General features: G+C 37.8%; 1 protein-coding gene across 3 annotated transcripts in view; it reads left to right on the forward strand.

Annotated features, from left to right (window-relative positions):
• Nucleotides 1-26,603, forward strand: part of LOC150082242 (protein Obscurin-like) — an 865,351-nt gene that overhangs the window by 338,242 nt on the left and 500,506 nt on the right. For all 3 annotated transcript variants that reach the window (XM_090379203.1, XM_090379204.1, XM_090379205.1), the window contains one exon: nucleotides 13,298-13,403. In XM_090379203.1, the coding sequence (XP_090235329.1) occupies nucleotides 13,298-13,403 (106 nt within the window). The remainder of the gene's footprint in view (nucleotides 1-13,297; nucleotides 13,404-26,603) is intronic.

Genomic DNA, 26,603 nt, shown 5'->3' on the forward strand with positions numbered 1-26,603 from the left:
GTCCGACATCAGTAGTAGGAAAAATTTTAGAAGCAATGATTAATAGTGCAATCCAGAGACATTTAAGTAGATACGACATTATGAAAGACACACACAACATAGTTTTGCTAAGGAAAAATTGTGCTTAACTTACTTACTAGGCTATTTTTACGCAGTTACTCATGAGCTGGATTTAGCGACAAATTTCGACATATTTTATTCGGATTTTAACAAAGCATTTGGCTCTGCCTCTCACAAGAGGCTACTGTATAACCTCATGAGAGGTTAGTAATAGTAGAGGCATGTGAAGCAAGGAAGCAAACTTATGTAGCATCAGCCAAAAAAAAAAAAAAAAAAAACATTTCACACATCCGTTCCCTCTAAACATTTGTCCAGTTCCTCCTTGAATTTATTTAAGCTATCAACTTCCACAACAGCAGATGGCAGTTTGTTCCAGCAATCAACTACCCTCTGGCTAAAGGCAAATTTCCACACATTTATTCTACAACTGTCTTTCTTTGAATTTGAATTTTTCTCAATTTGAATTTATGCCCTCACAGGTTTGTAATCTGAACAAGAGGAAGAATCCCATCAGAATTGAGTCTGCTCAACCCATTCAATGCCTTATACACCTCGCAGGTGCCTAGTCTCCAGATACTGCAGTTTGCAGAACTTAAGCCTTTCTTCGTAAGACCTCCCATTCCTTCCCTCACCAATCTTATTGTCCTTCTCTATACTTGCTCAAGCTACTCTACATCCTTCCTAAAATGAGCCCTCCAGACCTGTACACAGTACTAAAGGCATGGCTTGACCATTGCCTTATACAAAGGGATAATCACCTCCTTTTCCCTACTTACAAAATTCCTGTATATCACTGACAAAACCCCATGACCTGCTCTGGCAGTCTGTCTGCATTGCTCAGAAAACTTCATATCTGACTGTAAAATTACTCCCAGGTCTTTTTCATTTTGTAAAACCCTAAGGGTAGTACCACACAGTTGATACATTTCTCTGGGGTTACTTCTACCCATATGCAGTACTTTGCATTTGTAAATGTTAAACTTCAGTTGCCACTTCTCGGCCCATCTGCCCCACTTTTCTAGATCCTGTTGTAGTAGCACATTCAATATCATTGATAAATATACAAAACAACAGTGAGCCCAACACAAAACCCTGGGAGACTCCGCTAATAACATTAGTCCACGAAGAGCAGCATCCATTGATTACCACTCTCTGTCTTCTCGCACTCAACCACCCTTTTATCCATTGTAGTAACTTGTCCTTAATACCACACTGCTCCAATTTGTACAGTAGTCTTCCATGTTCAACAGTATCAAAAGCTTTCCTAAAATACAAGTATATAATATCAAAACTGGCGAAGGTAAAGAAAGCCTGCACGATAAGCATGCAAAAGTTCAATGAAATTTACTGGTAAAAGTACTTTGCTGTAATGGCATTTGTATTGTTGCTCGCTTGGAAACAGACGGTGGGTGTTATCGGTCAGGAGTATTGAAACCCTCCCGAAGTGGAGGGGGTAACCTGACCTTTTTTCTTTAGAATCACTGGTGGACTAGTGGATAAATTGTTTATTAAGAAAAAAAAAAAGGCAAAGGAAGCCCACATGAGAAGCACAGAAAACTTCGAAAAAGTTTACCGGTGAAACTACATTACGAACATTTTTTACAACCCCAGAACTTCCAATATGACTCTGTTCGTGATTCAGTTAGTTAATTCATTCAATTAGTGATTCTAAAGAAAAAAGGTCAGGTTACATCCCTGCACTTCAGGAGGGTTTCAAGCTCCCGTGGGATTCAACTTCTACTCCAGACTGATAACACCCACCGTCTGTTTGCTGAGCAAGCTACAATACAAATGCCGTTACAGCAAAGTACTTTTACCAGTAAATTTCATCGAACTTTTGCATGCTTCTCATGCAGGCTTTCCTTACCTAAGCCTCAAAACTATTTTTTGCATCCAGTTTCTTTGTAATCACATCATAGTAACCAATAAAATTGGTCAGACAAGACTACCCTTAACAAACCAATGCTGTGTCTGAATTATTACTGTCGTCATGTCTAGATGATCCTGCAATGCTTGTTTAACCAGTGACTCCATATTTTCCCTGGAACAGAAGTCAAACTAACAGATCTGTAATTACTCGTGTCAAAATTAGTTCTCCCTTTGTAAATTGGGGATACATTTGCACATCTCCAGTCTGCCGGGACTTCCCCTGAATTCAAGGATGCTCTTATAATTATGGCTCAAGGGTTTGCTTACTTCCTTTACCGCCTCCTTCAGTATAACTGGATAGATCCCATCCACTCCAGGTGCCTTTCTTATTTTTAACTTCAAAAATTTCTCCTCCACTTTGCTCTCGGTTATTACAAAATCATTTAGCTCCCTGTTAGTTTGATAAACTTCTTGCATTCTCCTCCCTTAATAACTCCTCATTTGTGAATGTAGATACAAAATACTCATTCAGATTGTTAGCTATCTAAGCAGGATCATCAACAGTTGAACCATTGATATCAATTGGACCAATCTGATTCATCCCCTTCCTTCTAGAGTTTATATAACTAAAGAAGTTCTTTCTGTTTTCTTAGCATCCTTTGCCAAAGATTTCTTGTAATCTGCCTTCACTTGTCTAACCTCCTTTGTGACTTGATTATAGACTAGCTTATATCTACCATAGGCTTCTGTGTCGCCTGATAATTTATATGTATCCCATGCATTTTTCTTCTCTGCTAGGAGTCTCATTAGTTCATTTGACATCCGTTTAGGCCTAAACCTTGAACAGCATTTCTTAATCAGCAAGCCTAGTAGCTGCCATGATTACTTCCTTGAATGTAATTTCTCATTTAGAATTTGCTGTTGGTATCATCATCAGTTGTTCCCACCATATAGAATTTAAAAACTGGCTGAGACCACTATAGTCACCACTATGCAAGCAAAAACCCTTCCCTTTACCCTTGATAGTAGTTACGTCTTTAAGTAAATCCCACATCAGTACACCATGATTACTGCCACCTAGTGGTTCCTTTATCTGCAGATTCTTAATGCACAAATAATCACTGCTGATAACCTGGTTACTCTATAAGCTGTATATCATTAAGATTACTTAATGATTACAGGTTAAGATTACTTGTACGATTATAAGATGGACTGCTGGGTGGTTGATAGCAGAAGGCAGAGGGTCGTGATTAATGGATACTCTTCAGATTGGTGTAGCATCAAGGGTGTGGTCCCTCGAGGGCCTGTTCTTGGACCACTGTTGTTTCTTATTTTCATAAATGATATTGACAAAGGGATAGAAGCTGTGAATTCAAAATTTGTAGATGATGTAAGGATTGGCAGAATTGATAATTTTCAGTGTCAAGCAGCATAACTCCTTCAGGATAACTTGAAAAGACTTCAGAGATGGTCATAGAAGTGGCAGAGGCGCCTCCATAGCCAGGTGGGAAGGAGCAGCAGTGCGTAGCACACGCTTCTTGATTAGACCGGGGTTTGAACCCGTCACCACCAAATACGGAGGATGCAGAAAGGTCAGGGAATGACCACCGCATATTCCCGGAGCAATATGGCCTTAGTTGCTAATGCTCCTAAAAACCAAATAACAAAAAAAAAAAAAAAAAAAAAAAAAGTGGCAGCTATGTTTTAATGCTGCTGAATGCAAGGTTTTACACTTGCGGATTAGCAGCCCACAAATAAAGTATACACTTGGTGGGGTTGAATTAAAAACAGTGGAGGAGGAACGGGAGCTGGGAGTTACAATACGGGCAGATATGAAGTTTTCTTAACATTGTAAACAAACAACCAGGAGAGATAGGGAGGTCATAATCCCACTATATAAGGCAATTGTAAGGCCACATTTGGAAAACTGTATTCAGGTATGGAGACCTCATCTGAAAAAAGACTGAGCTTCCTGGAATGGTCCAAAGACAGACAACTCAAATGGTGAGATCGGCAGAAGGACAACCGTATGAAGAAAGACTGATTGTGTTGGCTACAAAGCTTGGCAACCAGGCACCTTAGAAGTGACCTGATTGAGGTTTTTAAGACTCTGAGAGGGATTAGTAAAATGAATGAAGGTGGAATCCTCACTGTTATAAAGAATTCCAGAACTAGGGGCCATAAATTCAAATTACAGGTGTTGGATTACATTGTAGGAAGTTGTCTTTTAGCCAGCGAATTGTTGATTGTTGGAACAAGTTGCTCTTGCAGGTAGTTGTGACCGATAGTTTGAACAAATTCAAAGGTCAATTGGATAGTTACCTGTGTGAGGAGGGAAGCATATAAATTTTATTTTCTTATCTATTTTTTTTTTTGCCAGTGCAGGCAAAAGCCTGTGGATTTTTTGCACTATATTGTGAATACTATTACTATATGATATTTTTCTTCAGTTCTTAAAAGCTTCTTTTTTTTTTTTTTGTCCACTCTTATTCTTATTTCTTTTCTGCTCTTATCTTCTACCACCATTAGACTTCTCAAATACCTATACTCACTCACCTTTTCTGTTTTCTCTCTCTCTCTTTTAACTCACACTTGCATTTAACTCACACCATTATCTTTCCACTCTCATAACATTTGTCTTCTCAGCATTTATTCTTATTGCAAACCTTTAACAACTTTCCTTTAACCTATTAACTGATATCTGCAGTCCTTTTCTCCGATAAGTGCATTTCATCTTTAAATCTAACACTCTCAGTGACCTTTCTCCATCTTCACTCCAAACAATTCTTCCTCATTCATATTTCCTTTATCAAATGCCTCTTTATTCTCTTTTACATTTATATATATATTAATGTGAGGGACAGATAACACCCCTATTTTGCATGCCTTCCTCTCTTTACACTTCCAGTGTCACCTTGTCCTACCTTTACTATTATTTTTGTCCCCAGTATGATTTACTGATCATTCTTCTGTCCTTCGTATCTACTTCTGTTCTTTCAAATGCATTCAATTGTTTAGCTTAGTCTACCTGATCAAAAAATTCTTCTCCAAATTTATATAAAACATACACGCATATCATACATCTTTGTTCACCTCCAGATGGCTTTCTCTCAACATTCTGTGCATGCCTATTGCATCCATTGTTTGTCCTCTCCTCCTGAAACCAAACTATCTTTCACCCACATTTTCCTCCATCCTTCTTATGAAACACATTAATAACAAATTAACAAACACATTAATAACTTAATTTTTCATTTAAAAGTGAACTCATTAAATTCTGTTTAATATCATAAACTTGATTCCTGTTGAGACTTTTGTTGAATGATATGTGATTTATCTTTGTAAATGCATGAGTCCAGGCCAATAATGTGAACAAACATATATTTAAGAATAGTTTTGATAATATATAAGAAATTAAAAAAAAGACAAAAATAGAATAGGGGTTAATATTTCAATAAATGCTTTGAGTGGTATTATTTGTGAGTCACCATGACCCATCTTAAAAAAGATTAAAAGTTATTGAGTTTGTAAATAGATCAGTTGGAGAGGAACATTCCCCTTAGTGGACCAGTAATTTGGGAATAGGCTTTGCATCTTTATGAACATCTATTGCAGCACAAGGATACAGACAATGTCAGTATGTTTGAAACCTGGTTTAATAATTTTTTTTGAAGAGATTGTTTGCACAGAGTAAAGTTGGTAGGAGAATTGTCATCAGCTGACTGTGAAGTTGCAAAAAAGTTTCTAGCTTAAATTAATTGAGGAGAAAGGCTACAAAATGGAGCAAGTTTTCAATACTGACAAGACTAGTGTTTTATTTTTTTTTTTTTATGTGAAACATCCTTGGGACACCTACAAAAATTTCAACAGAGTACATCTGATTGGTCACAAAAAATGCATCTGGAAGTGATTATGTCATCTGTTGCTTCTACCAGAGGTGGTTCCCACACTCTCAATACTAGTCTGTGCTGAGCACTCATTAGTAGTGTGATTAGAGTGCATTACACATTTTTTGTGACCAGTACGATATCTTGAATTCTAGTGAACCGATTTACAAAATTCAAATTGCCATTCATTTGAATTTTGTCGAACTGCATTAGAAAAACACAACAGAACAACAACAACAAAAAAAACATGGTTTGTGCCTTGTATGCAAGAAAGATGTTTTATTTTATGTGAAAACGCCCTTGGCTTGAAAGAGGTTAGCAAAATCCAAGCCAATAGCCTAATTACCCATTTATAGCCATTTCTTGAATAGTATGATATCACAATCCTGCAATAGTAACTGCAGGATTGGGATATCATACTATGATACTGATGCTACTGCAACAGTATCTAGAAAAGTTAGGCAGATGGACTGAGAAGTGGCAACTGAAGTTTAAATTGACAGATGCAAAGTACTGCATATGGGTAGCAGTAACCGAAGAGAAACGTACCAACTGTGTGGTTGGTACTACACTGAGGGAGGTGGAGATTGAAAAAGACCTGGGAGTAATTGTGCAGTCAGATATGAAAGTTCTCTAAGCAGTGCAGATGGGCTGCCAGAGCAGATCATGGAGTTTTGTCAATGATATATAGGAATTTTGCTAGCAGAGACAAGGAGGTAATTATCCCTTTGTATAAGGCAATGGTCAGGCCACTCCCTGAGTACTGCATGCAGATCTGGAGGCCTCATTTTAGGAAGGATGTAGAGTTGGTAGAATGAGTACAGAGAAGAGCAACAAGATTGGTGAGAGGAACAAAGGAGTTGTCTTACCAAGAGAGGCTTAAGTTCTGCAAGTTGCGGCAGCTGGAGACTAGCATTAGCATTAGCATTAGTAGAGGCATATGATGCAAGAAAGCAAGCTTATTCAGCATCAGCCAAAAAAAAAAAAAAAAAACCCACTCCCATTTCACCCCTCCGTTCGTTCGAAATACCTGTCCAGTTGAGCTTTAAATTTGTTTAGGCTATCAACTTCAACAACAAGTGATGGAAGTCGGTTCCACCAACCAACCACCCGCTGGCCAAAGGCAAATTTCCGCACATCTATCGGACATCCGTCCTTCCTCAATTTGAATTTATGCCCTCTGAGGTGATTATTCTGAGCAAGATGAAGAATCCCATTGGCATTGAGCATGCTCAAACCATTCAAAGCCTTATACACCTCTATCAGATCACCTCGCTGGTGCCTAGTCTCCAGACTCTGTAATTTGCAAAACTTAAGCCTTTCTTCGTAAGAGCAACCCTTTGTTCCATTCACTAATCTTGTTGCCCTTCTCTGTACCCGTTCCAGCAGCTCTACATCCTTCTTGAAATGAGGCCTCCAGACCTGTATACAGTACTCAAGATGTGGCCTAACCATTGCCTTATACAAGGGAATAATCACCTCCTTATCCCTGCTAGAAAAATTCCTGTATATCATTGACAAGACACCATGAGCTACTCTTGCAGCTCATCTGCACTGCTCAGAGAACTTCATATCTGCCTGCACAATTACCCCCAGGTCCTTTTCATTCTCCACCACTGTCAGTGTAGTACCGCAGAGTTGATACGTTGCTCTGGGGTTACTGTTTCCCATATGTAGTACTTTACATTTGTCAATGTTAAACTTCATTTGCCACCTCTCAGCCCATCTGTTCAATCTTTCCAGATCCTATAGCAGCAGCATAGCGTCAGTAGTGTCATTAACAACCCTGCCAACCTTTGTATCATCTGCAAACTTGGACATTAAACTTGATATCCCATTATCAATATCATTCATAAACACCGAAAACAACAACGGACCCAACACTGAACCCTGAGGAACTCCACTAATAACATTATTCCACGTTGAGCAGTGTCCATTGATTACCACTCTCTGTCTTCTTCCACTCAACCATCCCCTTATCCATAGCAGCAATTTGCCTCCAATGCCACACTGCTCAAATTTGTGCAGCAGTCTTCCATGTGCAACAGTATCAAATGCCTTTCTAAGATCCAAATATATAATATCAAAGTTATTCCCTGCATCCAGTTCTTTTGTGACTACATCATAGTATCCAATCAAATTGGTCAGGCAAGACCTGCCCTTAACAAAACCATGCTGCGTCTGAGCTATAACTGAATTCTTGTCTAGATGATCCTGCAGTGCTTCTTTAACCAGTGCCTCCATTAACTTACCTGGAACAGAAGTTAAACTAACAGGTCTATAATTACTTGTGTCAGCCTTTGATCCTCCTTTGTGAATTGGGGTTACATTTGCACATCTCCAGTCTATGGGTACCTCCCCTGAGTCCAAAGAAGCTCTCATAATTATGGCTAGGGGTTTGCTTACTTCCTTTGCTGCCTCCTTTAATATAACTGGATAGATCCCATCCACCCCAGGTGCTTTTTTATGTTTATCCTCAACAATCTCTCCTCCACTTTCCTCTCAGTTATTTCAAAATCATCCAACTCACTGCCAATGTTTACTTTACCTACATCATTCTCCTTCCTGAATAACTCCTCATGCGTGAATGTAGATGCAAAATACTCGTTTAGATTGTTAGCCACCTGAGCAGGATCCTCAACTGTTGAACCATCAATATCCAGTGGATCAATCTGATTCATCCCTTTCCTTCTCCAGTTTAAATATGTAAAGAACTCTTTTCTGTTTTTCTTTGCATCCTTTGCCAAGGATTTTTCGTAGTCTGCCTTTGCCTGCCTAATCTCCTTTGTGACTTGGTTACAGACCAACTTATATCTATCATAGGCTTCCATGTCACCCATTAATTTGTATGTATCCCATGCATTTTTCTTCTATGCCACATGTCTCATTAGTTCATCTGACGACCATTTAGGCCTAAACCTTGAACAATATTTCTTAGTTGGTATGTAAAGCCTGGTAGCCTCCAAGATTAGTTCCTTGAATGCTTCCCATTTTGAGTTTGCTGTTGGTAACATCATCAGTTGGTCCCACTGTATAGAATTTAAATACTGTCTCAGACCATCATAGTCGCCTTTACGAAAACAAAAACCCTTCCCTTTACCTCTGATGGTAGTTACCTCCTTGAGTAAATCCCACTTCAACACACTGTGATCACTGCCACCTAGTGGTTCATTTATCTGCAGATTCTTAATGCATGAAGAATCACTACTGATAATCAGATCAAGAGTATTGCTCCCTCTTGTTGCCTCACGAACATGCTGATGTAGAAAACAATCATCCAATAAATCCACAAAAGCCTTGCTAGTGTGCGAGTGACCAACCCACAAATTCCAGTCAATATCTGGGAAATTAAAATCCCCCATTATAAGACTCTCTGATTTACTGGCCCACTCTATTTCCCTGTACAATATCTTATTATACTCATCAGAGTCATTAGGCCTATAGCACACTCCTACTCTCAATTTTGATTTCCCTATGCTTATGTCACACCAAACTGACTCGACACTGCCCTGGCCATCGATGTCGACTGGCTTCACTTCCTTGGACTTTATGTGTTTCTTAATTAATAGCATAACCCCTCCTCCCCTCCTGTCCTGTCTATCCTTTCTATACACATTGTATTCCCCAAATTCCAGTTCCGCATTACTTATATCTGTGTGACACCACGTCTCTGATATCCCAACAATATCTGCTTTTTATGTTTTGAGCAATACCTCAAATTCATCAAATTTATTTACCAAACTCCTAGCATTGGTGTACACGCAGGTATACATGCACCTGTTTCTATTCTTAACTACCCTAACACAACCCATGTGTTTACTTGTACCGCAATGACTCCCAGCAGTCTCTGAAATATCCTGCATCTTGTTTTTCAGGCTTCTGCTCATTTCAATAGAAGCAGTGCAAGAATCACTTCCACCTCTGCCAGTGGCTACTGTTAATCTATTAGTCCTTGTATCCCCCCCCAACTAGCAGTTTTCCGACCCACCTAACACTGCCTCGACAGCATCAGCAAAAATTCTTGCACCCTTTCTATTTAAGTGTATCCCATCCCTGTAGAAGCAATCTCTCCTGTTAACAAGTACAGTCCAGTCCAGGCTGAAAAAAATTCTACCCCTTGAGCCTTGCACAATCCCTCCAGGGCCGAATTGATCGACAGGGCTCTCATCATATACTCCCTCCTATCGTGTCTGGGCAGAATTGCAGACACTTTCAAATTCAACCCTAATTCACGGCTTTTTTTCAACAGTGACCTGTACTTGCTAATTAATTCCGCCGGGCACCTTAGGCACCTTAGAGGTGATCTGATTGAGGTTTATACGGCCTTGAATGGTTGGATCAGGCTCAATGCTGATGGGATACTTTCGCTTGCTCAGATCAAGAACCTGATGGGGCATAGATTCAAATTGAGGAAAGATAGTTGTAGAATAGATGTGCAGAAGTTTGCCTTTAGCCAGTGTGTAGTTGATTGCTGGAGAGTTCCATCTGTTGTGGAAGTTGATAGCTTAAATAAAGTAAATTAAGGCTGAACTAGACAAACATTTGAAGTGACTGGATGGGTGAAATGGGACAGGTTTTTTTTTTTTTTTTGACTGATGTTGTATAAGCTTGTTTTCTTGCATCATATGCGTCAACTAATGCTAATACAAATATTTGTCAAAAATTTGCTTTTTCGTCTCAAATTTTTGTTACATTCCATTGTTAAATGTTTTAGATGCTACTATACATGTTTTCGCATCAATAATTTTCAAAAATAAAATTTGAGTGTTCAACGATGCCGAAGTCAAGTGCAGAGTGTTTTCAGGAGTATCAAGCAAGAATGAAAGTGACAAAACCTAAGGAAATAAAGACCTTCGTCTTTATTTTCTTAGGTTTATATGTATATGTTGCAATCATAAAAGATGTAAAAGATGCAATCGCAAAATCGTAAAATATGTATGTGTTGCAATCGCAAGTATATATCTTTTATTTTAGTTATCATAAATCCATTGTAGGTGCCCCCAAGGATTTTTTTTACATAATACCATCTACCACACGTGCCTGGCACAGACAAATTTTTTTTTGTTTTTGAAGAGAATGCTAACTAGAATATTTCTCTTGAAGTAAGAGAGAATCTCACCTGGTATTGAAGTAGCTATGCTATCAAACCACTCATATTTTTGGTTAAAAGGTTTGGATGACTTCTTAGTTGATGTACTTAAAGAAAAAAAAAAATTTTAATTTGGGGCTCTCCTTATCTTCAAAAATGTACCAAGGTACTCAGAGAACAAATAGGATGCTCATATGCATATTGAATTGCTATTGCCATGAAATATGATGTTACTCTTGCAGCCATTAAACCAGAAAGTAATAACAACATTCAAATTCCTCTACAACAGAAGTACTCTATTTTACATTGTGGATGTTCTGGAAAGAGTGGCACAAGTCAATTTCAAGTCACCCATGACAACATTTGGGATACACTTGTCCCAAATGTTGGAATGTTCTTTATTCAAGCCTTGTTGGAAACTAAGAATTCTTAAAGGTCTCTTTACTCAAGGCTGTAATTAGTTGATCTCAAGTAGAGGGAGTAGGATTACCCTATATGTTATTCTAGATTTTTCAGCTTGAATAACATGCAATTTGCCTGTAAGCATCATTTGTATAAACATAACACATAGTAAATTATATGAATTGGTGCACTTACCAGCTGATATGCCAAAAAATTCTCAAACATAAACAATTGCCATTTAAAAATGTTAGTATAGAAGAGAAACTTTAGCTTGCTGACTAGCCTGAAATAATCTGACTTAATTTTTTTTTTTTTTTTCTGTGGGGATGTGTAAAGCTGGGTGTACTGTGTGCCAAATTTACTAATACTGAAGATCTGAGTCACTTGTGTCATTGTCAGTGACACCTGATAGGTTGTCTAATGTGTATTATGAGATTGACTAGCAGCATCTCACATCTTTATTCATCATCCATATGCATTAACACTGAAATAATAATAAGTGGTAAAAACAAATAATGATTAAAAAACTTGAGTTTTATCTTCAATCAATGCTGTTGATTGATGATAAAACTCAAAAAGTTTTCTAAATGTTAATTTCTGTGAATGATAAGTGTTTTTAGGATTGTAAATATGGGTAACCCTGTTAAATAATATAATAAAACCTCATTGAGTCTGTGTGAGCAGCCAAGCAGTTTATAGAAGAAAAACTTACAGTTATTCTTTGTATAAATTTAATTCCTAATTCTGAGCTGTATTTGTCCTCTGCAGTAACATAATAAAGGTTGGGATTATATTTAAAAACAAGCATTTAAAATAATTTAAGAATTATATGCATTTCTGTATTCAGTTTCTATCTTGTAGATGCTTCAGTCCCTCAAGTGAGAGGCCAGCTTTTAATCTCCATTGACTCATGGATGTTGTTATCATCTCTACCCTTTACTTTTTTGCTGTGTAAGACAAATGTAGCTTGGTATTAGGGATTCATAACTTTTGTTATGTGTTTAATTGGAAGTTTTTCTTCATACTTGGCTGTTCACTTAGACTTGATACATTATCCACAGGCTGGCATAAGTTTGGTAGTAGAGGACACCCATTATCTGATGAGAGACTTATAATTCTTTAAAGAGCTTTAATGATTGTATCCTGAGTTTTAGACAAATAGCAGATTCACCTTTTTGGCAATACTATTTGTATAACATAACCCCAGGGGCTTATGTTATACAAATAGTACCTCACATCTTTATTCATCATCCATGTCACACCTGGAAATATCACCATTCTTCTCTTTCTTGGTGATTCCCTTCTACTTCTGACCCTCTCTCTCTCTCTCTCTCTCTCTCTCTCTCACTCTCTCTCTCTCTCTCTCTCACTCTCTCTCTCTCTCTCTCTCTCTCTCTCTCTCTCTCTCTCTCTCTCTCTCTCTCTCTCTCTCTCTCTCAGGGTAACTCGGAAATTTTTTTGGCTAGTCTAGTGCAGCATAAGCCTCAGGCTTCATTTCACTATATGGCTAATACTACTACTACTAATAATAATATTAACAGTTTTGATTAACTCATGGATAATCTCTAATTTTGAGCATCAAATCCTAAACTTTGTGTCCAAAAGTTGGTCTCTGTCACTGGAATGACTAGAGCATCCACAAAAACTGAACATAAAAATGCTTAAAAACAGAAACTGGACACAAAAATTATTAAAATTCTTGGAGTTTCAAAAATCTGTCAAGGCTCAATCTCACTGTTGTTATGTTTATGAAGTTCTCCTCATTTCTGTTGTAGGCTCATGTATACAGAGTGATGTATAGTATATAATATCTGTAATATACAGTGAAAAAACCACTACCAAAAGAATAAGTAATAATTTTTGCAATGCAAAGTATCATATAATATACATTTCAGTGATTTTTTTTTAGTTTAGCATATATTAATTTATTTGATACATATGAGTACATATGATTAATGAATCTCTTCATTTTTATGTTTTCGAAATATAGCCCTGCCAACCTTTGTTCGAGAACTGAAGAACATTGAAGGTAAAGAGGGTGATTCACTTAGTTTTTCTGTGAAATTTGCAGGAAATCCCAAACCTTCAATGAAATGGTATGTCAGAATTTTTATTATAAAATTTCATTATAAAATATATATATACAGTAGAATCCAGATAAGAAATTCCTGCATAAGAAGTTTTCCCCTGTACTTTAGTTTCTTAATTTCCAATTTCAACTCTATATATTTTAATTTATTATTTTCCCACCTAAGAAGTTTCACAGGTAAAAAACTTTCCTGCATAAAAAGTACATCATAAAGGATACACAATGTATTATTATGATGTTTTCTCACTTAATACTTTTTTAAATATAGAAATTTATTTTTATATTAAAAAATATTAAGCAACATAAACATTTTGATATAATGGAAGTGACATATTGCAATTGTTTTCATCAATACCCACACTTTTCAATAATATGAAAACACTTTCATGTAAATACAGCAACAATAAAATAGCATGGATGACCTGTGCTCTTTTTTGATGAGTATTTAAGAGCTCTAGATTCAAAGATGGCAGAAAAGAACAGAAAAATTCTTTTATTTGTTGATAACTGCCCTGCTCATCTGAAAAACAATGAGCATTTAAATAATATCCGTGTAGAGTTCTTCCCTGGGGATTCCATGTCAGTTGTGCAACCAGTGGATCAGGGAGTGATCAATTTTTTAAAGTTGCATTTTCATAAGTACCTTGTACTAAATTACTTACCCTTGTAAAACTGAATGGAAAAACCTGGAAAGTTCAAAATTTCTCTGTTAGATGCAATGCATTATTAGCAACATCATGGGATACAGTGAGCCCTACTGTTATGATTAATTCCGAAATAGTACTTAAAAATCATTTTTAAATTATGTACAGCAGGCCCCCGTTATAACGCGGTTCGCTTTACGCTGATTCGCTATAATGCTGTTCTTATATTATAACCCGTATCTGACTATAACGCTGTCACAGATCACTATAACACTCTTTTACAGATTGCATTTTTGACATATTTAACGAAATCGTTTCATTTGATGGAGTCAATAGCTTGAAAATGAATAGCAAAACGGCATTAAAACATTTCCCACGCCGACTTGAGAAATTTTCCCACGCTCAGTGAAATTTTCTCGCATGCTAATTTAATTGCAGTACAGTGACTTGCTATAGTTCTGAGATCAATATTTTACAAAATGATAAAGGATATTGCTTGTAATATTTGCGTTATATGCATTTATCTGAAGTCTAGTCATCACTCAGTACAGTATTAGACATCGTGCGTAATGGACAGTTTACTTGAACATTGAATCATGATTAATGCAACCAACACAGTTACATTTTCGAACAGTTAATAATGGCCAATAAGAATGAAAAAGCAACAACGTCTGGGCGCAGTACGAAGACTATAAATGTAAAAAAAAGACTGAATTTGAAAATTAAATTAGACGTTTTGAAGCGAATCGATTCTGGTCAACGACAAGCGGATGTGTGCCATAATTTAGGACTTGCAAGTTTAACTGTAAGAAAATTTATAAAAAAATAAAGAATTAATTCTTTATTTTTTTATAATTGTTCCACCGCTAGCAACTAGGGCTAGGCCGACTATTAGGGTTGAAATGGAAAGACAACTAATTTTATTGAAGATAATGTCCAATGCAAAATTCAGTTAAGTTAAATATTACAAAAAAAGAGAGAGAGAGAGAGAGAGAGAGAGAGAGAGAGAGAGAAATTAGCCAATATGATGATCTGAAGAAAACTCACCTAAAAAAGAAAAAAAAAAGCGGAATCATTTAAAACTGGTAAGGGCTGGTTGAATAGATTTAAAATCTAGGGAGAAGCCGCAAGTGCAGATCAAGGAACCGAAACTTTCAAAAAAGAACTTGTTAAAATTATTGAGGAGGAGTATTGTGTGTTATACTTCTCAACAAGTTTATAACATAGATGAAGCAGGACTTTTGTGGAAACGAATGTCTAAAAGAAGTTTCATATTGAAAGAAGAAAAAAAACATGCCAGGTTTCAGAGCGGCGAAGGATTGGGTGACTTTATTGTTGGGTGGTAACGCTGTGGGGGATTTAAAATTAATACCCCTTTTAGTTTATTTAGAAGAGAGCCAACCCAGAATCGACACATTTTTCATGATTAACTTCATCAATTAAATTAAATCAATTTAGATCAATTAAATTCATGATTTTAAGTTTAATTTTGATGTGTAAGTAGTTACCACACAATGTTAAAATATTCTGCATTACGTATGTAATGCAGAATATTTTATATGTACAAATATTTGAATATTAAATATTTTGACCGACATTTGTGCATCTTTTCACTACCGTTTATTATTGATTAGGAAATATCCTATGGCACCGACCGCAACTTACAAATACATATGTTACCTTATGGGAATGTGGCACTCGCTTAGCATGGATTAACTTAGCACTCTGTTTTTCCGGAACGAATTATCAGCGTTAAGCGGGGGTCACCTGTATATGTATCTTTTAATTTTTGTTATTGTAGTTAATATTTCATACCCTTAGGTCATTTTTCCTTTTAAGAAGTTTTCCCTCGTCAGAAGTTCTAAACCTTCACTCCCTTGGAAAACTTCTTAATAGGGTTCTACTGTACATATAAGATAAATTCTGTATACAGTAAAAAATAAAATTAAGAAAAGTAGAATACCGAAGCAAACATTTCTTAAAATTAAACTTTATGATGTTGAATTTATATATATAAAAATGAATATATAATATGACAACTTAGGAACATGTGAATTTAATATTTTAACATCCAAATATCTCCAGCCACAAGTTACCTAAATATTTAATGAATAATAATAACAATATATAACAATACAAGACAGACGCTGATATGAGGATTTCCTTAGTTTTGCAAATATGTACATTATACACCATAAAGTCAGATTGGTGAGAAAAAAAAAACTGCAAAAGGAAGAAAGGATGAAAAAGAATAAAATAAACATGTGAATAAAGACCATGGCAATTAAATATACATTACACAACACTGATAACATTCTCAAGGACCAGCATCCAGCATTTTGCAATTCATAATTAGCCCCATTTTTTATATAATAGTACATGTACAATTATATAATGTACATGTGTTGCATTAAATTCTCTGTTCACTCACATGTTCTATTCTCTCTCCTGTTTCGGTATTTCTCTTCCCACTTTCATAATCTTTGTCTTCTCAATATTTATTCTAATTGCAAACCTATCACAATTTCTGATTAATGCAGTTATTGTAAAACAAGAATTTAAAATTACTATTTAGAATTTAAAATTAGTAACATTCTCATGTCCAGTTGTTTGAGTGTGATGGCTTTTCATTTTCTAACAGATGCCCCAATTGTTTAGATGTGCTGACTTTACCTTCTACTGAATGCCCGACTGGCATCCAGTTGTTGAACATGTGGACTTTTCATTTCATGGTTTACATGAGCTAGAGGGAGCAGCTCTGCATAACAGTACATTCTTCTTCATGTTGCAATAGTTATGAGATATGCAAATGGGCAGGAATCTGAGTCGCAGGCAACTGTGCATGTCTCATGACTTGTTATTCTCTTTAAAGTTGCTATTCTAAAGGGAGTTTATTTTAAAAAATTAATTAAAAAATATATTTTCAATATAAGAAATTAATTTCACAGTTGTGTTCATAATCAATTGAAAATAAAGGTGCCACCAAAAAAAAGGGGACAATTTTAAATTATTTCTTAACGGTTTTTAAGGTTATAAAATGGGGTTTCTTTTCCAAGTGTGTGAACTACTTTGTGAAAAGGGTGTGACTATTTCATGAATTGAAAAAAATTGATGCTCCTGTTAGATGATATTATTATGAAAGAGTGTGCAAAACTATAAATTCTGTCCCCCCTCCTCCAGATTATTAAGTGGCCCCATGTGAGATCTCCATGTGCTGTCTCCTAATGGAGGTCAGTGACCACCACAGCAACTGTCTCTTGGTCTCTAGTAGCTCTGCACAGCTGCTTGGTGTTTAGTCCTGTCCAATTCTTGATGTTATCTAGCCACAATATGCATGTTCTCCCAGGCTTTCTTCTTCCTTCCATTCTTTCCCTCAATAATTAGCTATGGAATTGCATATTTGTTGTTCCACAGCAGATGTCCAAGATACACTGTTTTTCTTTTCTATATGTCCTTCAGCAATTCACAGGTTTTTCCAGTTCTCTGCAGGACACTCTAATTGGTCACTCTTGCTGTCTATGGTATATTTAACATTCTTCTGTACATCCACATTTCAAATGCCTCTAATTTTTGGAGGTGTTAAGTTTTCAATGTCCATGTCTCAGCACCATACAACGAAACTGACCAAACATAACATCTCATCATCCGAATCCAGGTTCCCATTGCACAATGCAGATCTCATTTTAAAAAAATACTGCCTGGCCATTTCAATCCTTGCTTTTATTTCCATATCTGGTTTGTTTTTGTCATTGAACCAACAGCCTAGATATTTGATTTTGTCAACTCTCTCTGTCAGCTTTCCATTTAACATGAGGGAAAGTGTTGGCATTGCCCCATTAAGGACGTGAGCTTAGTCTTGTTGACATTAATCCCGAGGCCCATTCTTTCACTTTCCTCTTTCATATGATCGAGGAGTATCTGTAAGTCCTGCATGTTAGTTGTACAAATAACAGTGTCATCTGCATAGTGATCGCTCTACCATTGACAGATATTCTTTCAATTCTTCCATCTAATGCTCCCTTGAAGATGATGTTTGAGCAAATGTTAAACAGGAGGGGCGAGTACACATCCTTGCTTCACTCAGTGTGCAATGTTGATTTTTTTTGCTTTCTGCCATCAACTACAACAGATGCTGTTTGGTTCCAGTAGAGGTTTTTGATTATTCTGATGATCTTTTCATCAAGGCCAGACTCCTCAAGGATCTCAATGGGCTTGGTGTGTTGGACTCTATCAAAGGCTTTCTCAAAGTCAATAAAACAAAGATAGCCATCGATCTGCTGTTCTTTGCACCATTGCATCATGACCTTTGCACAAAATAGTGCTTCTCTTGTACCCAGTCCTTCCCTAAATCCAAACTGTGCATCATTAATCAACTCCTCACAATTCCTGAAAATTTAATTTTGAATTATTTTTAGGAATATTTTTAGGACTTGGCTCATCAAGCATTAGTCTGAAGTTTCCACAAGTCCCGGTGTTTAGTTTTTTGGGAAGAGTGATAAATGTTGATGTCAGCAAGTTCCGAGGGTTGTTGCCCATGTTGTAAATTCTGTTAAATAATTTAGAAATTATGTTGGAGTTTTTGTAGCCAAGCAATTTGATTATTTCCATTGTGATTTCATCAGGTCCTTTTGGTTTTTCAATTCTTCATTGATTTAATTGCCCTCTCCACCTCGAATTTTCAGTTAGTAACCCTACCACTGCATTGTTTTTGTCATCTAACTCATGTTCACTGTCAGCAAAGAGGTCTTTTATGTATTTAGTCCACATGTCCAGTTTTTCTAATTCTTCCATAATAATTTCACCTTTGTCATTTTGGATTCAAGTTGGTTGTTTCCTTCTATTAATTCCTGAAATCTTTTTAATCTTTTTGTGAAGATTGAAGTAATCATGCTTTCTTGCAGTGCTTCTATTTTAGCATTAGTAGAAGCATACGATGAAAGAAAGCAGGTTTATGCAGCATCAGCCAAAAAAAAAACCTATTTCACCCATCTATTCACTCCAGATCAGCCTTAAATTTATTTATTATTTTTTTTTTTTTATGTAAACCCCAAACACGAGAGGTATTAGAACCTATAGTACTTAGTACTGTGCTTGGGTTGGAGGTTGAGAAGACGAAATAAGATATTTGTTGACATTGGACTTCAACTTCTGTAGACTGTAATTTTCAGGAAATACGTATGAAGGAAGGTTGTTCCAGAAAACGGCAGTTGAATGAATAAACGAGGAAGATGAAAAGTTGGTTCTGTGAGTTTGAAGTTGGACAGTAAATGGATGTTGGCTGGTGGCGGCACGTGTTCAGACTGTTTTGAAAGAGAGAGTGGGAATTATAGAAGCCAATTCAGAAGAACAGTTCCCATGGAAGTATCTGTAGAAGAGGCATGCAGCAGAAACAGTACGTCTATGAGACAGCGAGTGGAGAGACTCTGTTAGAGATGATTCATTAATTAACCTAACTGCCCTCTTCTGAATGGAATCAAGAAGCCTGAGAGAGGTTTTGGGGGCACCACCCCAGATGTGGGAACAATATTCCATGACAGGGCGGATTTGCAATTTATACAGAGTGAGCAGTTGTTTGGAAGAAAAGTAATGCCGAGAGCGAAAGAGAAAACCAAGTTTTTTAGATGCAGAAGAAGCAATATTTATAATGTGCTTGTGCCAAGAGAGATTAGAAGTCAGGGTAATCCCCAAAAGAGATATATTATTTTGCCTAGAAATCGGAGAGTCACTAAAGATAAGCATAGGAGCAGAAGAATCCTTTTTGCGAGATATAAGACAAGACTGAGTTTTAGAAGGGTTGAAATCAACTAAGTTGTCTTTGCCCAACTGGAGAATTACCTGAAGATTGGCATTTAAGGAATTGGTAGCAGATTTTCGAGAAGTTGAAGCCGTTTGAACAGGACAACGTTTCTCAAAATGGAAAGTGGAATGCAATGTGCTATCATCAGCAAAACTATGGATAGGATTTCAGTGGAGAAGTTAGAAGACAGAGAGCCATCTACCATCACCCTCAGTGAGCGATCAGAGAGAAAACTGGATAACCAATTACTAAAAACAGTTGCCTAGAAATTGGAGTGTCACTGAAGATAAGCATAGGAGCAGAAGAATCCTTTTTGCGAGATATAAGACAAGACTGAGTTTTAGAAAGGTTGAAATCAACTAAGTTGTCTTTGCCCAACTGGAGAATTACCTGAAGATCGGCATTTAAGGAATTGGTAGCAGATTTTCGAGAAGTTAAAGCCGATTGAGCAGGACAACGTTTCTCAAAATGGAAAGTGGAATACAATGTGCTATCATCAGCAAAACTATGGATAGGATTTCCAGTCAATGGAAGAAGGTCATTTATATACAAAAGGAAAAGAGTGGGAGAAAGAACTGAACCTTGGGGGACATCGGCATTAGTGTAGAAGTTAGAAGACAGAGAGCCATCTACCATCACCCTTAGTGAGCGATCAGAGAGAAAACTGGATAACCAATTACTAAAAACAGTTGGCAAACCATAAGATGGAAGCTTGTTTAGAAGACCTTTATGCCAATCACGATCGAAAGCCTTAGAGATGTCAAGAGCAACTACTTGTGTTTCACCGAACCTTTCCATTGAATAGTCCATAAATAGGTAACATAAGCCAGAATATCACCAGTGGATCGACACTGATGGAATCCATACTGGCAATCGTTGATCAGACAGAAGGTTTCTAGGTAGTTTAAGAGTTGGCGGTTAATTGATTTCTCCATTATTTTAGAAAGAGTAGAAGTAATTGCAATGGGATGATAATTGGATGTGAGAGATTTGTCACCCTTTTTAGGAACTGGCTGGATATGAGCAAATTTCCAAGCAGAAGGAAAAACACCTTTGGAATAAGAAAGTGAAAAAAGGCGGCAAAGAATAGGAGTAAGTTCAGGAGCACAGGTTTTTAGAACAAGTGGAGAAATACCATTGGGACCTGGAGCTTTCTTAGCATCAAGATTCGTCAAAATCCTTCTGACATCCTTTTGACAGAAGACCACAGGAGGCATTGAATGGAGCGTGTTGGGAATGGTGGGAGGTGTTTTACCAAGATCATTAATACATGAGTTGAAAGAAAAATGGGATGCTAGCAGGTCAGATTTATCCTTGGCTGAAGTGACAACAGAACCATCTGGTTTGGACAGAGGTGGGAGCAGAGATGGGCAAAAGTTGCGGCCAATAGCTTTGGCAAGATACCAGAATGCTCAGCTACCATTAGGGCAAGAAGCAAGTTTTCTACTCTTAGCCTGTTCAAACTCTAGTTATGACTGATTAATAACTGCTTTACAATTGTTGCGAGCTTTGGTGTAGGCAGAAAATAAAACTGAAGAATTAGAAACAAGCCAATTATGATATGCAACATTCTTCTCTTGAACAGCTTTAGCGCATTTATTGGAAAACCAAGGTTTAGATAAAGGACGAGATTTTAAAGTGGAGTTTGGGATAAAGGAATTCCATTCCTGCAAGAATAATTTCACTGACACGATCTGAGCAATCATTAACATCAGAAGTTTTGAAACAGTAATCCGACCAAGGAAAAGAAGAAAATAAATCTCGCAGGTCATCCCATTTTTCATTCTTGTAATGCCAAACAACACGAGGTTGGGAATAGCCATGAGATAAAGGTTCTATTGGAAAAGAGACAATCACTAAGTTGTGATCTGAAGTGCCTAAAGGACCTCTCGCTTCGACCGTGTACTTAAAAGGGTTGTTTGTGAGAAAAAGATCAAGTGTATTGGCTGTATGATTAGGATTGTCCAGTATTCTTGTAGGTAAATGAACAATCTGTGCAAGGTCATTAATAATTGCAAAAGCCTCAGCATCTCGACCAGCTGTGTCGGTGTGACTAGAAACTGGAAGCCATCTGGAGTTGTGAACATTAAAATTACCTCACTGTTAGGAAAGTTGGGACTGGAGAAAGTTAAGTTGCAAAGAGAGGAAATCAAAGAGCTCTAAGTGATTAGTGGAGTTGGGAGAACGGTAGAGACAACAGATGAATTTGACACAATGAGGTAGAGAGATTTTAAGCCAGAGAAGATCAAAGAGAGGAGATTCCAAATTGCCAAGTCTCTGACAGGGAATAGCAGAACGGTCATATGCACAAGTACCACCTTTGAGGCAAAAGGAATCATACAGCGAATAATTTGGGCATCTGAGATGAGCAGTAGTTGAATCAACCGATAACTGAGATTCTGTCAGAAAAAGTACATGGGGTTTGGCAGACTGCAAGTGGAAATGGACATCGTTGAGATTAGAATTGAGACCACGTATATTTGTGAAATGAATTAGGAAGTGCTTGGGAGGTTTAGATCTTTTCGCAGATAATCTTGCTCTATTGGTTTGACAATTCATGGTGTATTCAATAGTAAGAAAAAGTGGGTGGGACATGCTGTATGAAATAATGAAATTTTTGGATATGGCGTACACATGGTAAGAATATACCCAGATCCTTGACATAACATGGCCTCGACAATGCTCCCCGCATACACACTACTCGGAATCCCTCCAGTCACTATCTGGCAGAGTAGAGGTAGCAAGATTATACACTAGCTGATCTGGAAGCCTCGTAGAGAGTTACCAATAGGTTCGATCCGGTGTACTAACTAGCGGCCGGCCTGCGAACACCGTTTTAGAGCTGTACCCTTGAAATGTAAGGAATATTGGATCTCGCCACGATGTTCATTATAACCTCAACAGTCATCAATCATACTGCATGATGGAAGAGATAGGGAAGGGTTGACCGGAACTTAGCTCTAGAGACTAAACATGGGTTCCACCACTTCAAGCCTCCAATAAGCAAAGTGGTGGTATTTCACCGGTTGATGAGCGTCATCTACCACCTAGTACTGCCTGGTAACATAGAGGGGCGGCGTTCCTCCATGTGGTGTGGGCGCCACCCCTCGACCCCTGCTTACGTTGGTTCACACCTGAGTGGTCACCCGCCATGTACTTGTGCATGGAGGTTGTACCCAGGATTACTAACAGTCCCACCATCGTGAAGGTGCAAGCAGAGGATTTGGCTGTCACAAACCGTCCGGACTTTGCCGAAATTGGGTCCACTTGACTTGAGTGTCAACCGAATATCAGTTCCATCAGCATTTTAGACTCCCAGGTAGCAAGTACCGCTTGTCTGGCATATCTGAGAGAATGTCTGTGACAATCTTAAGGACCAAATTATTTAAGCTATCAACTTCCATAACAAGAGATGGAAGTCTGTTCTAGCAATCAACTACCTGCTGGCTAAAGGCAAATTTCCACACATCTATTCTACAACTGTCATTCTTCAGTTTGAATCTATGCTCCCTCAGGTTCTTAATCTGAGCAAGAGGAAGAATCCCATCTGCACTGAGCTTGCTCAACCCATTCAAGGCCTTATACACCTCAGTCAGATCACCTTGCATGTACCTAGTCTCAAGGCACTGCAATTTGCAGAATTTAAGCCTTTCTTGGTAAGAGCACCCCTTGTTCCCCTCACCAATCTTGTTGCCCTTCTTGGTACTCATTCTAGCACTCTACATCCTTACTAAAATGAGGCCTCCAGACCTGTACACAGTATTCAAGGTTGCCTTTGTACAACGAGATAATCACCTCCATGTCTCTGCTGGCAAAATTCCTATATAACATTGAAAAGACTCCATGACCTGTAATGGCAGCCCATCTACACTGCTCAACGAACTTCATATTTGACTGCACAATTACCCCCAGGTGTTTTTCACTTTTTACTTCCCTGAGTGTAGTACCACATAGTTGGTACATTTCTCTTGGGTTCGTGCTACCCACATGCAGTACTTTGCATTTGTCAATGTTAAACTTCAGTTGCCACTTCTCAGCCCATTTACCCAACTTATCTAGATCCAGTTGCCGTAGCATACTGTCTTTACTGCCGTTAACAGCTTTGCCAACCTTTGTGTCATCTGCAAACTTGGATATTAAGCCTGATATACCCTCATCATCAATGAAGCCTGATATACCCATATCATTGATGAATACACAAAACAACAATGGGCCCAGCACTGAACCCTGAGGAACTACACTAATAACATTAGTCCACGAAGAAAAGTGTTCATTGATTACCACTCTCTGTCATCTCCCACTCAACCATGCCTTCAACAGTATTTCTTAGTTGGTATGAAAATTTCCAAGTGAATAAAACATTATTCGCTTGGAATGTGGCACAAAGTTGAGGATGCTTTTGGAGACTTTCTTGGTGACTAGGATCCCCACTCCATTCTGGTGTTTGTTGTTTTCATTTCCAGAGTAGTACAAGGTTGTGTCTTTGGAAACACATATTCCTGAACTAGGCAATTTAATTTTGCATAGCTCCATCACCTGTACATTAAGTCTTTTCATCTTCTGGGTTGCCTTTTTAAGTTTTCCTGCAGCTAACAACATTCTGGCATTCCAGGTTCCAATTTACAAAAGATTCACTGTTTAGAGCCCAAGGATTCTTAGCATCTTAACTTTAGAGCCCAAGGATTCTTAACTGTCCCATTAAAATGACAGGGGTGCTAAGGAATTTCTAAAAAAATTTCTGTGAATTTTGTGATCCAATTCCTTTAATTTTATTTTATCAGTCTATTCATCTCCTTGTATTTTAGTGCATTGCATTTCTTAAATGCTCTGTTCTTCTTCATGAGTGTTAAAACTTCAGCTGTCATCTAGTCCTTCAGACATTTCTCATAGCCTAGAACTTCTGAGCTCATTTCGCTCAGAACAGATTTAAATCTCTTCCAAAGATCTTCCACCCCCCCCTCTCCTCCTGCCTATGGATGTTTTGTTTTATTTCATTAAGGCATGTCTTTATTAACTGATACGATTCTGGATTTTTTAGCTTCTCTAAGTCAACCTTCTTCATCAGTTGCCTTCTTCTAATAGCTTTCAATCTCAGCTTGATCTCAGTTATTATTGGATTGCGGTCAGAATCAATATCTGCACTGGGGTATGCCTTAGTGCTTTTAATACTGCTCTGAAAACATTGATTAATCATGATATAGTCTATTTGGTTTCTGACCAATGTTTGTATGCTGTCTAGGAGCAACTTCCATGTATAGAGCCTTCTCTTGGGAAGTTGAAACCAGGTGTTGGCAGTCATCAAGTTTTCCTCTTGGTAGAATTGCATCAGTTGATCCCCTTTTTCAAACCTTGCTCCAAGACCAAATTCTCCTACAGTTTCACCAGATCTGCCTTTTCCAACCTTAACATACAGATCTCCCATAACAATATTTGTCTTGTTTCTTTGTTAGTTTGACTACTTCTTTCAGCTCTGTATAAAAATATTCAAGTTCCACATATTCCTTATCAGCCGTCAGAGCATATACTTGAATTATGTTGACATTTAAAAATTGTCCCTTCAGCTGAGTAACATTATTTGCTCAGAATGTGGCTCAAAATTGAGGACGCTTTTGGAGACCTCCTTGGTGACTACGATCCCCAATCCATGCTGATGTATGTTGTTGTCATTTCTGGAGTAGTACAAGGTTGTGTCTTTGGAAACACATGTGCCTGAACTAGGCCATTTAGTTTTGCATAACCCCATCACCTGTACATTAAGTCTCTTCATCTCCTGGGTTGCCTTTTTAAGTTTTCCCACAGCAAACAGCATTCTGACATTCCAGGTTCCAATTTACAAAAGATTCATCATTTAGAGCCCGAGGATTCTTAGCACCCCTGTCCCATTAAAGGGACACTGGGAACTCAGGGCTGGTTGTTGTAGTTTTCTTGCCATAGTGATTGTTCTAGGGATAGAATAATGCAGTAGTTTTCCTGCTGGCTTTCTGCATCACAGTGCTGTAATGACAAAATCTATCACTAAGCTGTCATGTCAATGACTGTTCAGGTAACTTCTATCCCCACTCATTGCCTGTACTGTAGGAGCTGCTGCGGTCAACCATAGATGTTATTTAGAGCACCTTCTCCTAGGTATGTTGCCTTACTAGCAGGGCCGGCGCCCTAGGCAAATCATGAAGTCAACCCTTTCAGACTCCAAGGGAAGTATAAGCTGGGGTCAGTCCTGTGCTCCTCTGAGGTCTGCATCCTAGGCAGCTGCCTAGGTGGCCTAATGATAGCACCTTCTAGGCTAAAGAGTAATAGCTATGCTACTGCTGGCATGGCTCTTGAGGTTGTTGGAGCACGCAAGCCCCATCACTGTGACAAGGTGAAGATACCATTAAGGGGCATATGAGATGATAACCTTAAAACCGTAAAAAATCAGCCACTAGGTTCACTGACTTCTCAGCCCCTGTGGTGGTTGACCTGGTAGTTTCACTATTGTTGTGAAAGTATACAGAGAAAGCTGTCAAAGTGTGTGCTGATGATTTCAAGGTAGGTAAGAAGGATGGTTAAATACCAGAACCAGGCCATATTGTTTCAGAAAGACTTAGATCAGTTTCAGAGATGTGTCTAAAAAATGGCAATGTATAGCTTGCACCTGGGGTACAGAAATCCATGAGTTACTTGTAAACTAGGGAAAGAGGAGTTAAAAGTGGCTCAGGATAAAAAAGGGGTTACGTATAAAAATCCTTAAGTATTTTAATCAGGTACAAAATTTATCATGCAGTGT

This window comes from Mastigoproctus giganteus, chromosome 8 (genome assembly GCF_048544385.1).
Source record: "Mastigoproctus giganteus isolate SK-2022 chromosome 8, ASM4854438v1, whole genome shotgun sequence".
Taxonomy (NCBI): Eukaryota; Metazoa; Arthropoda; class Arachnida; order Uropygi; family Thelyphonidae; genus Mastigoproctus; species Mastigoproctus giganteus.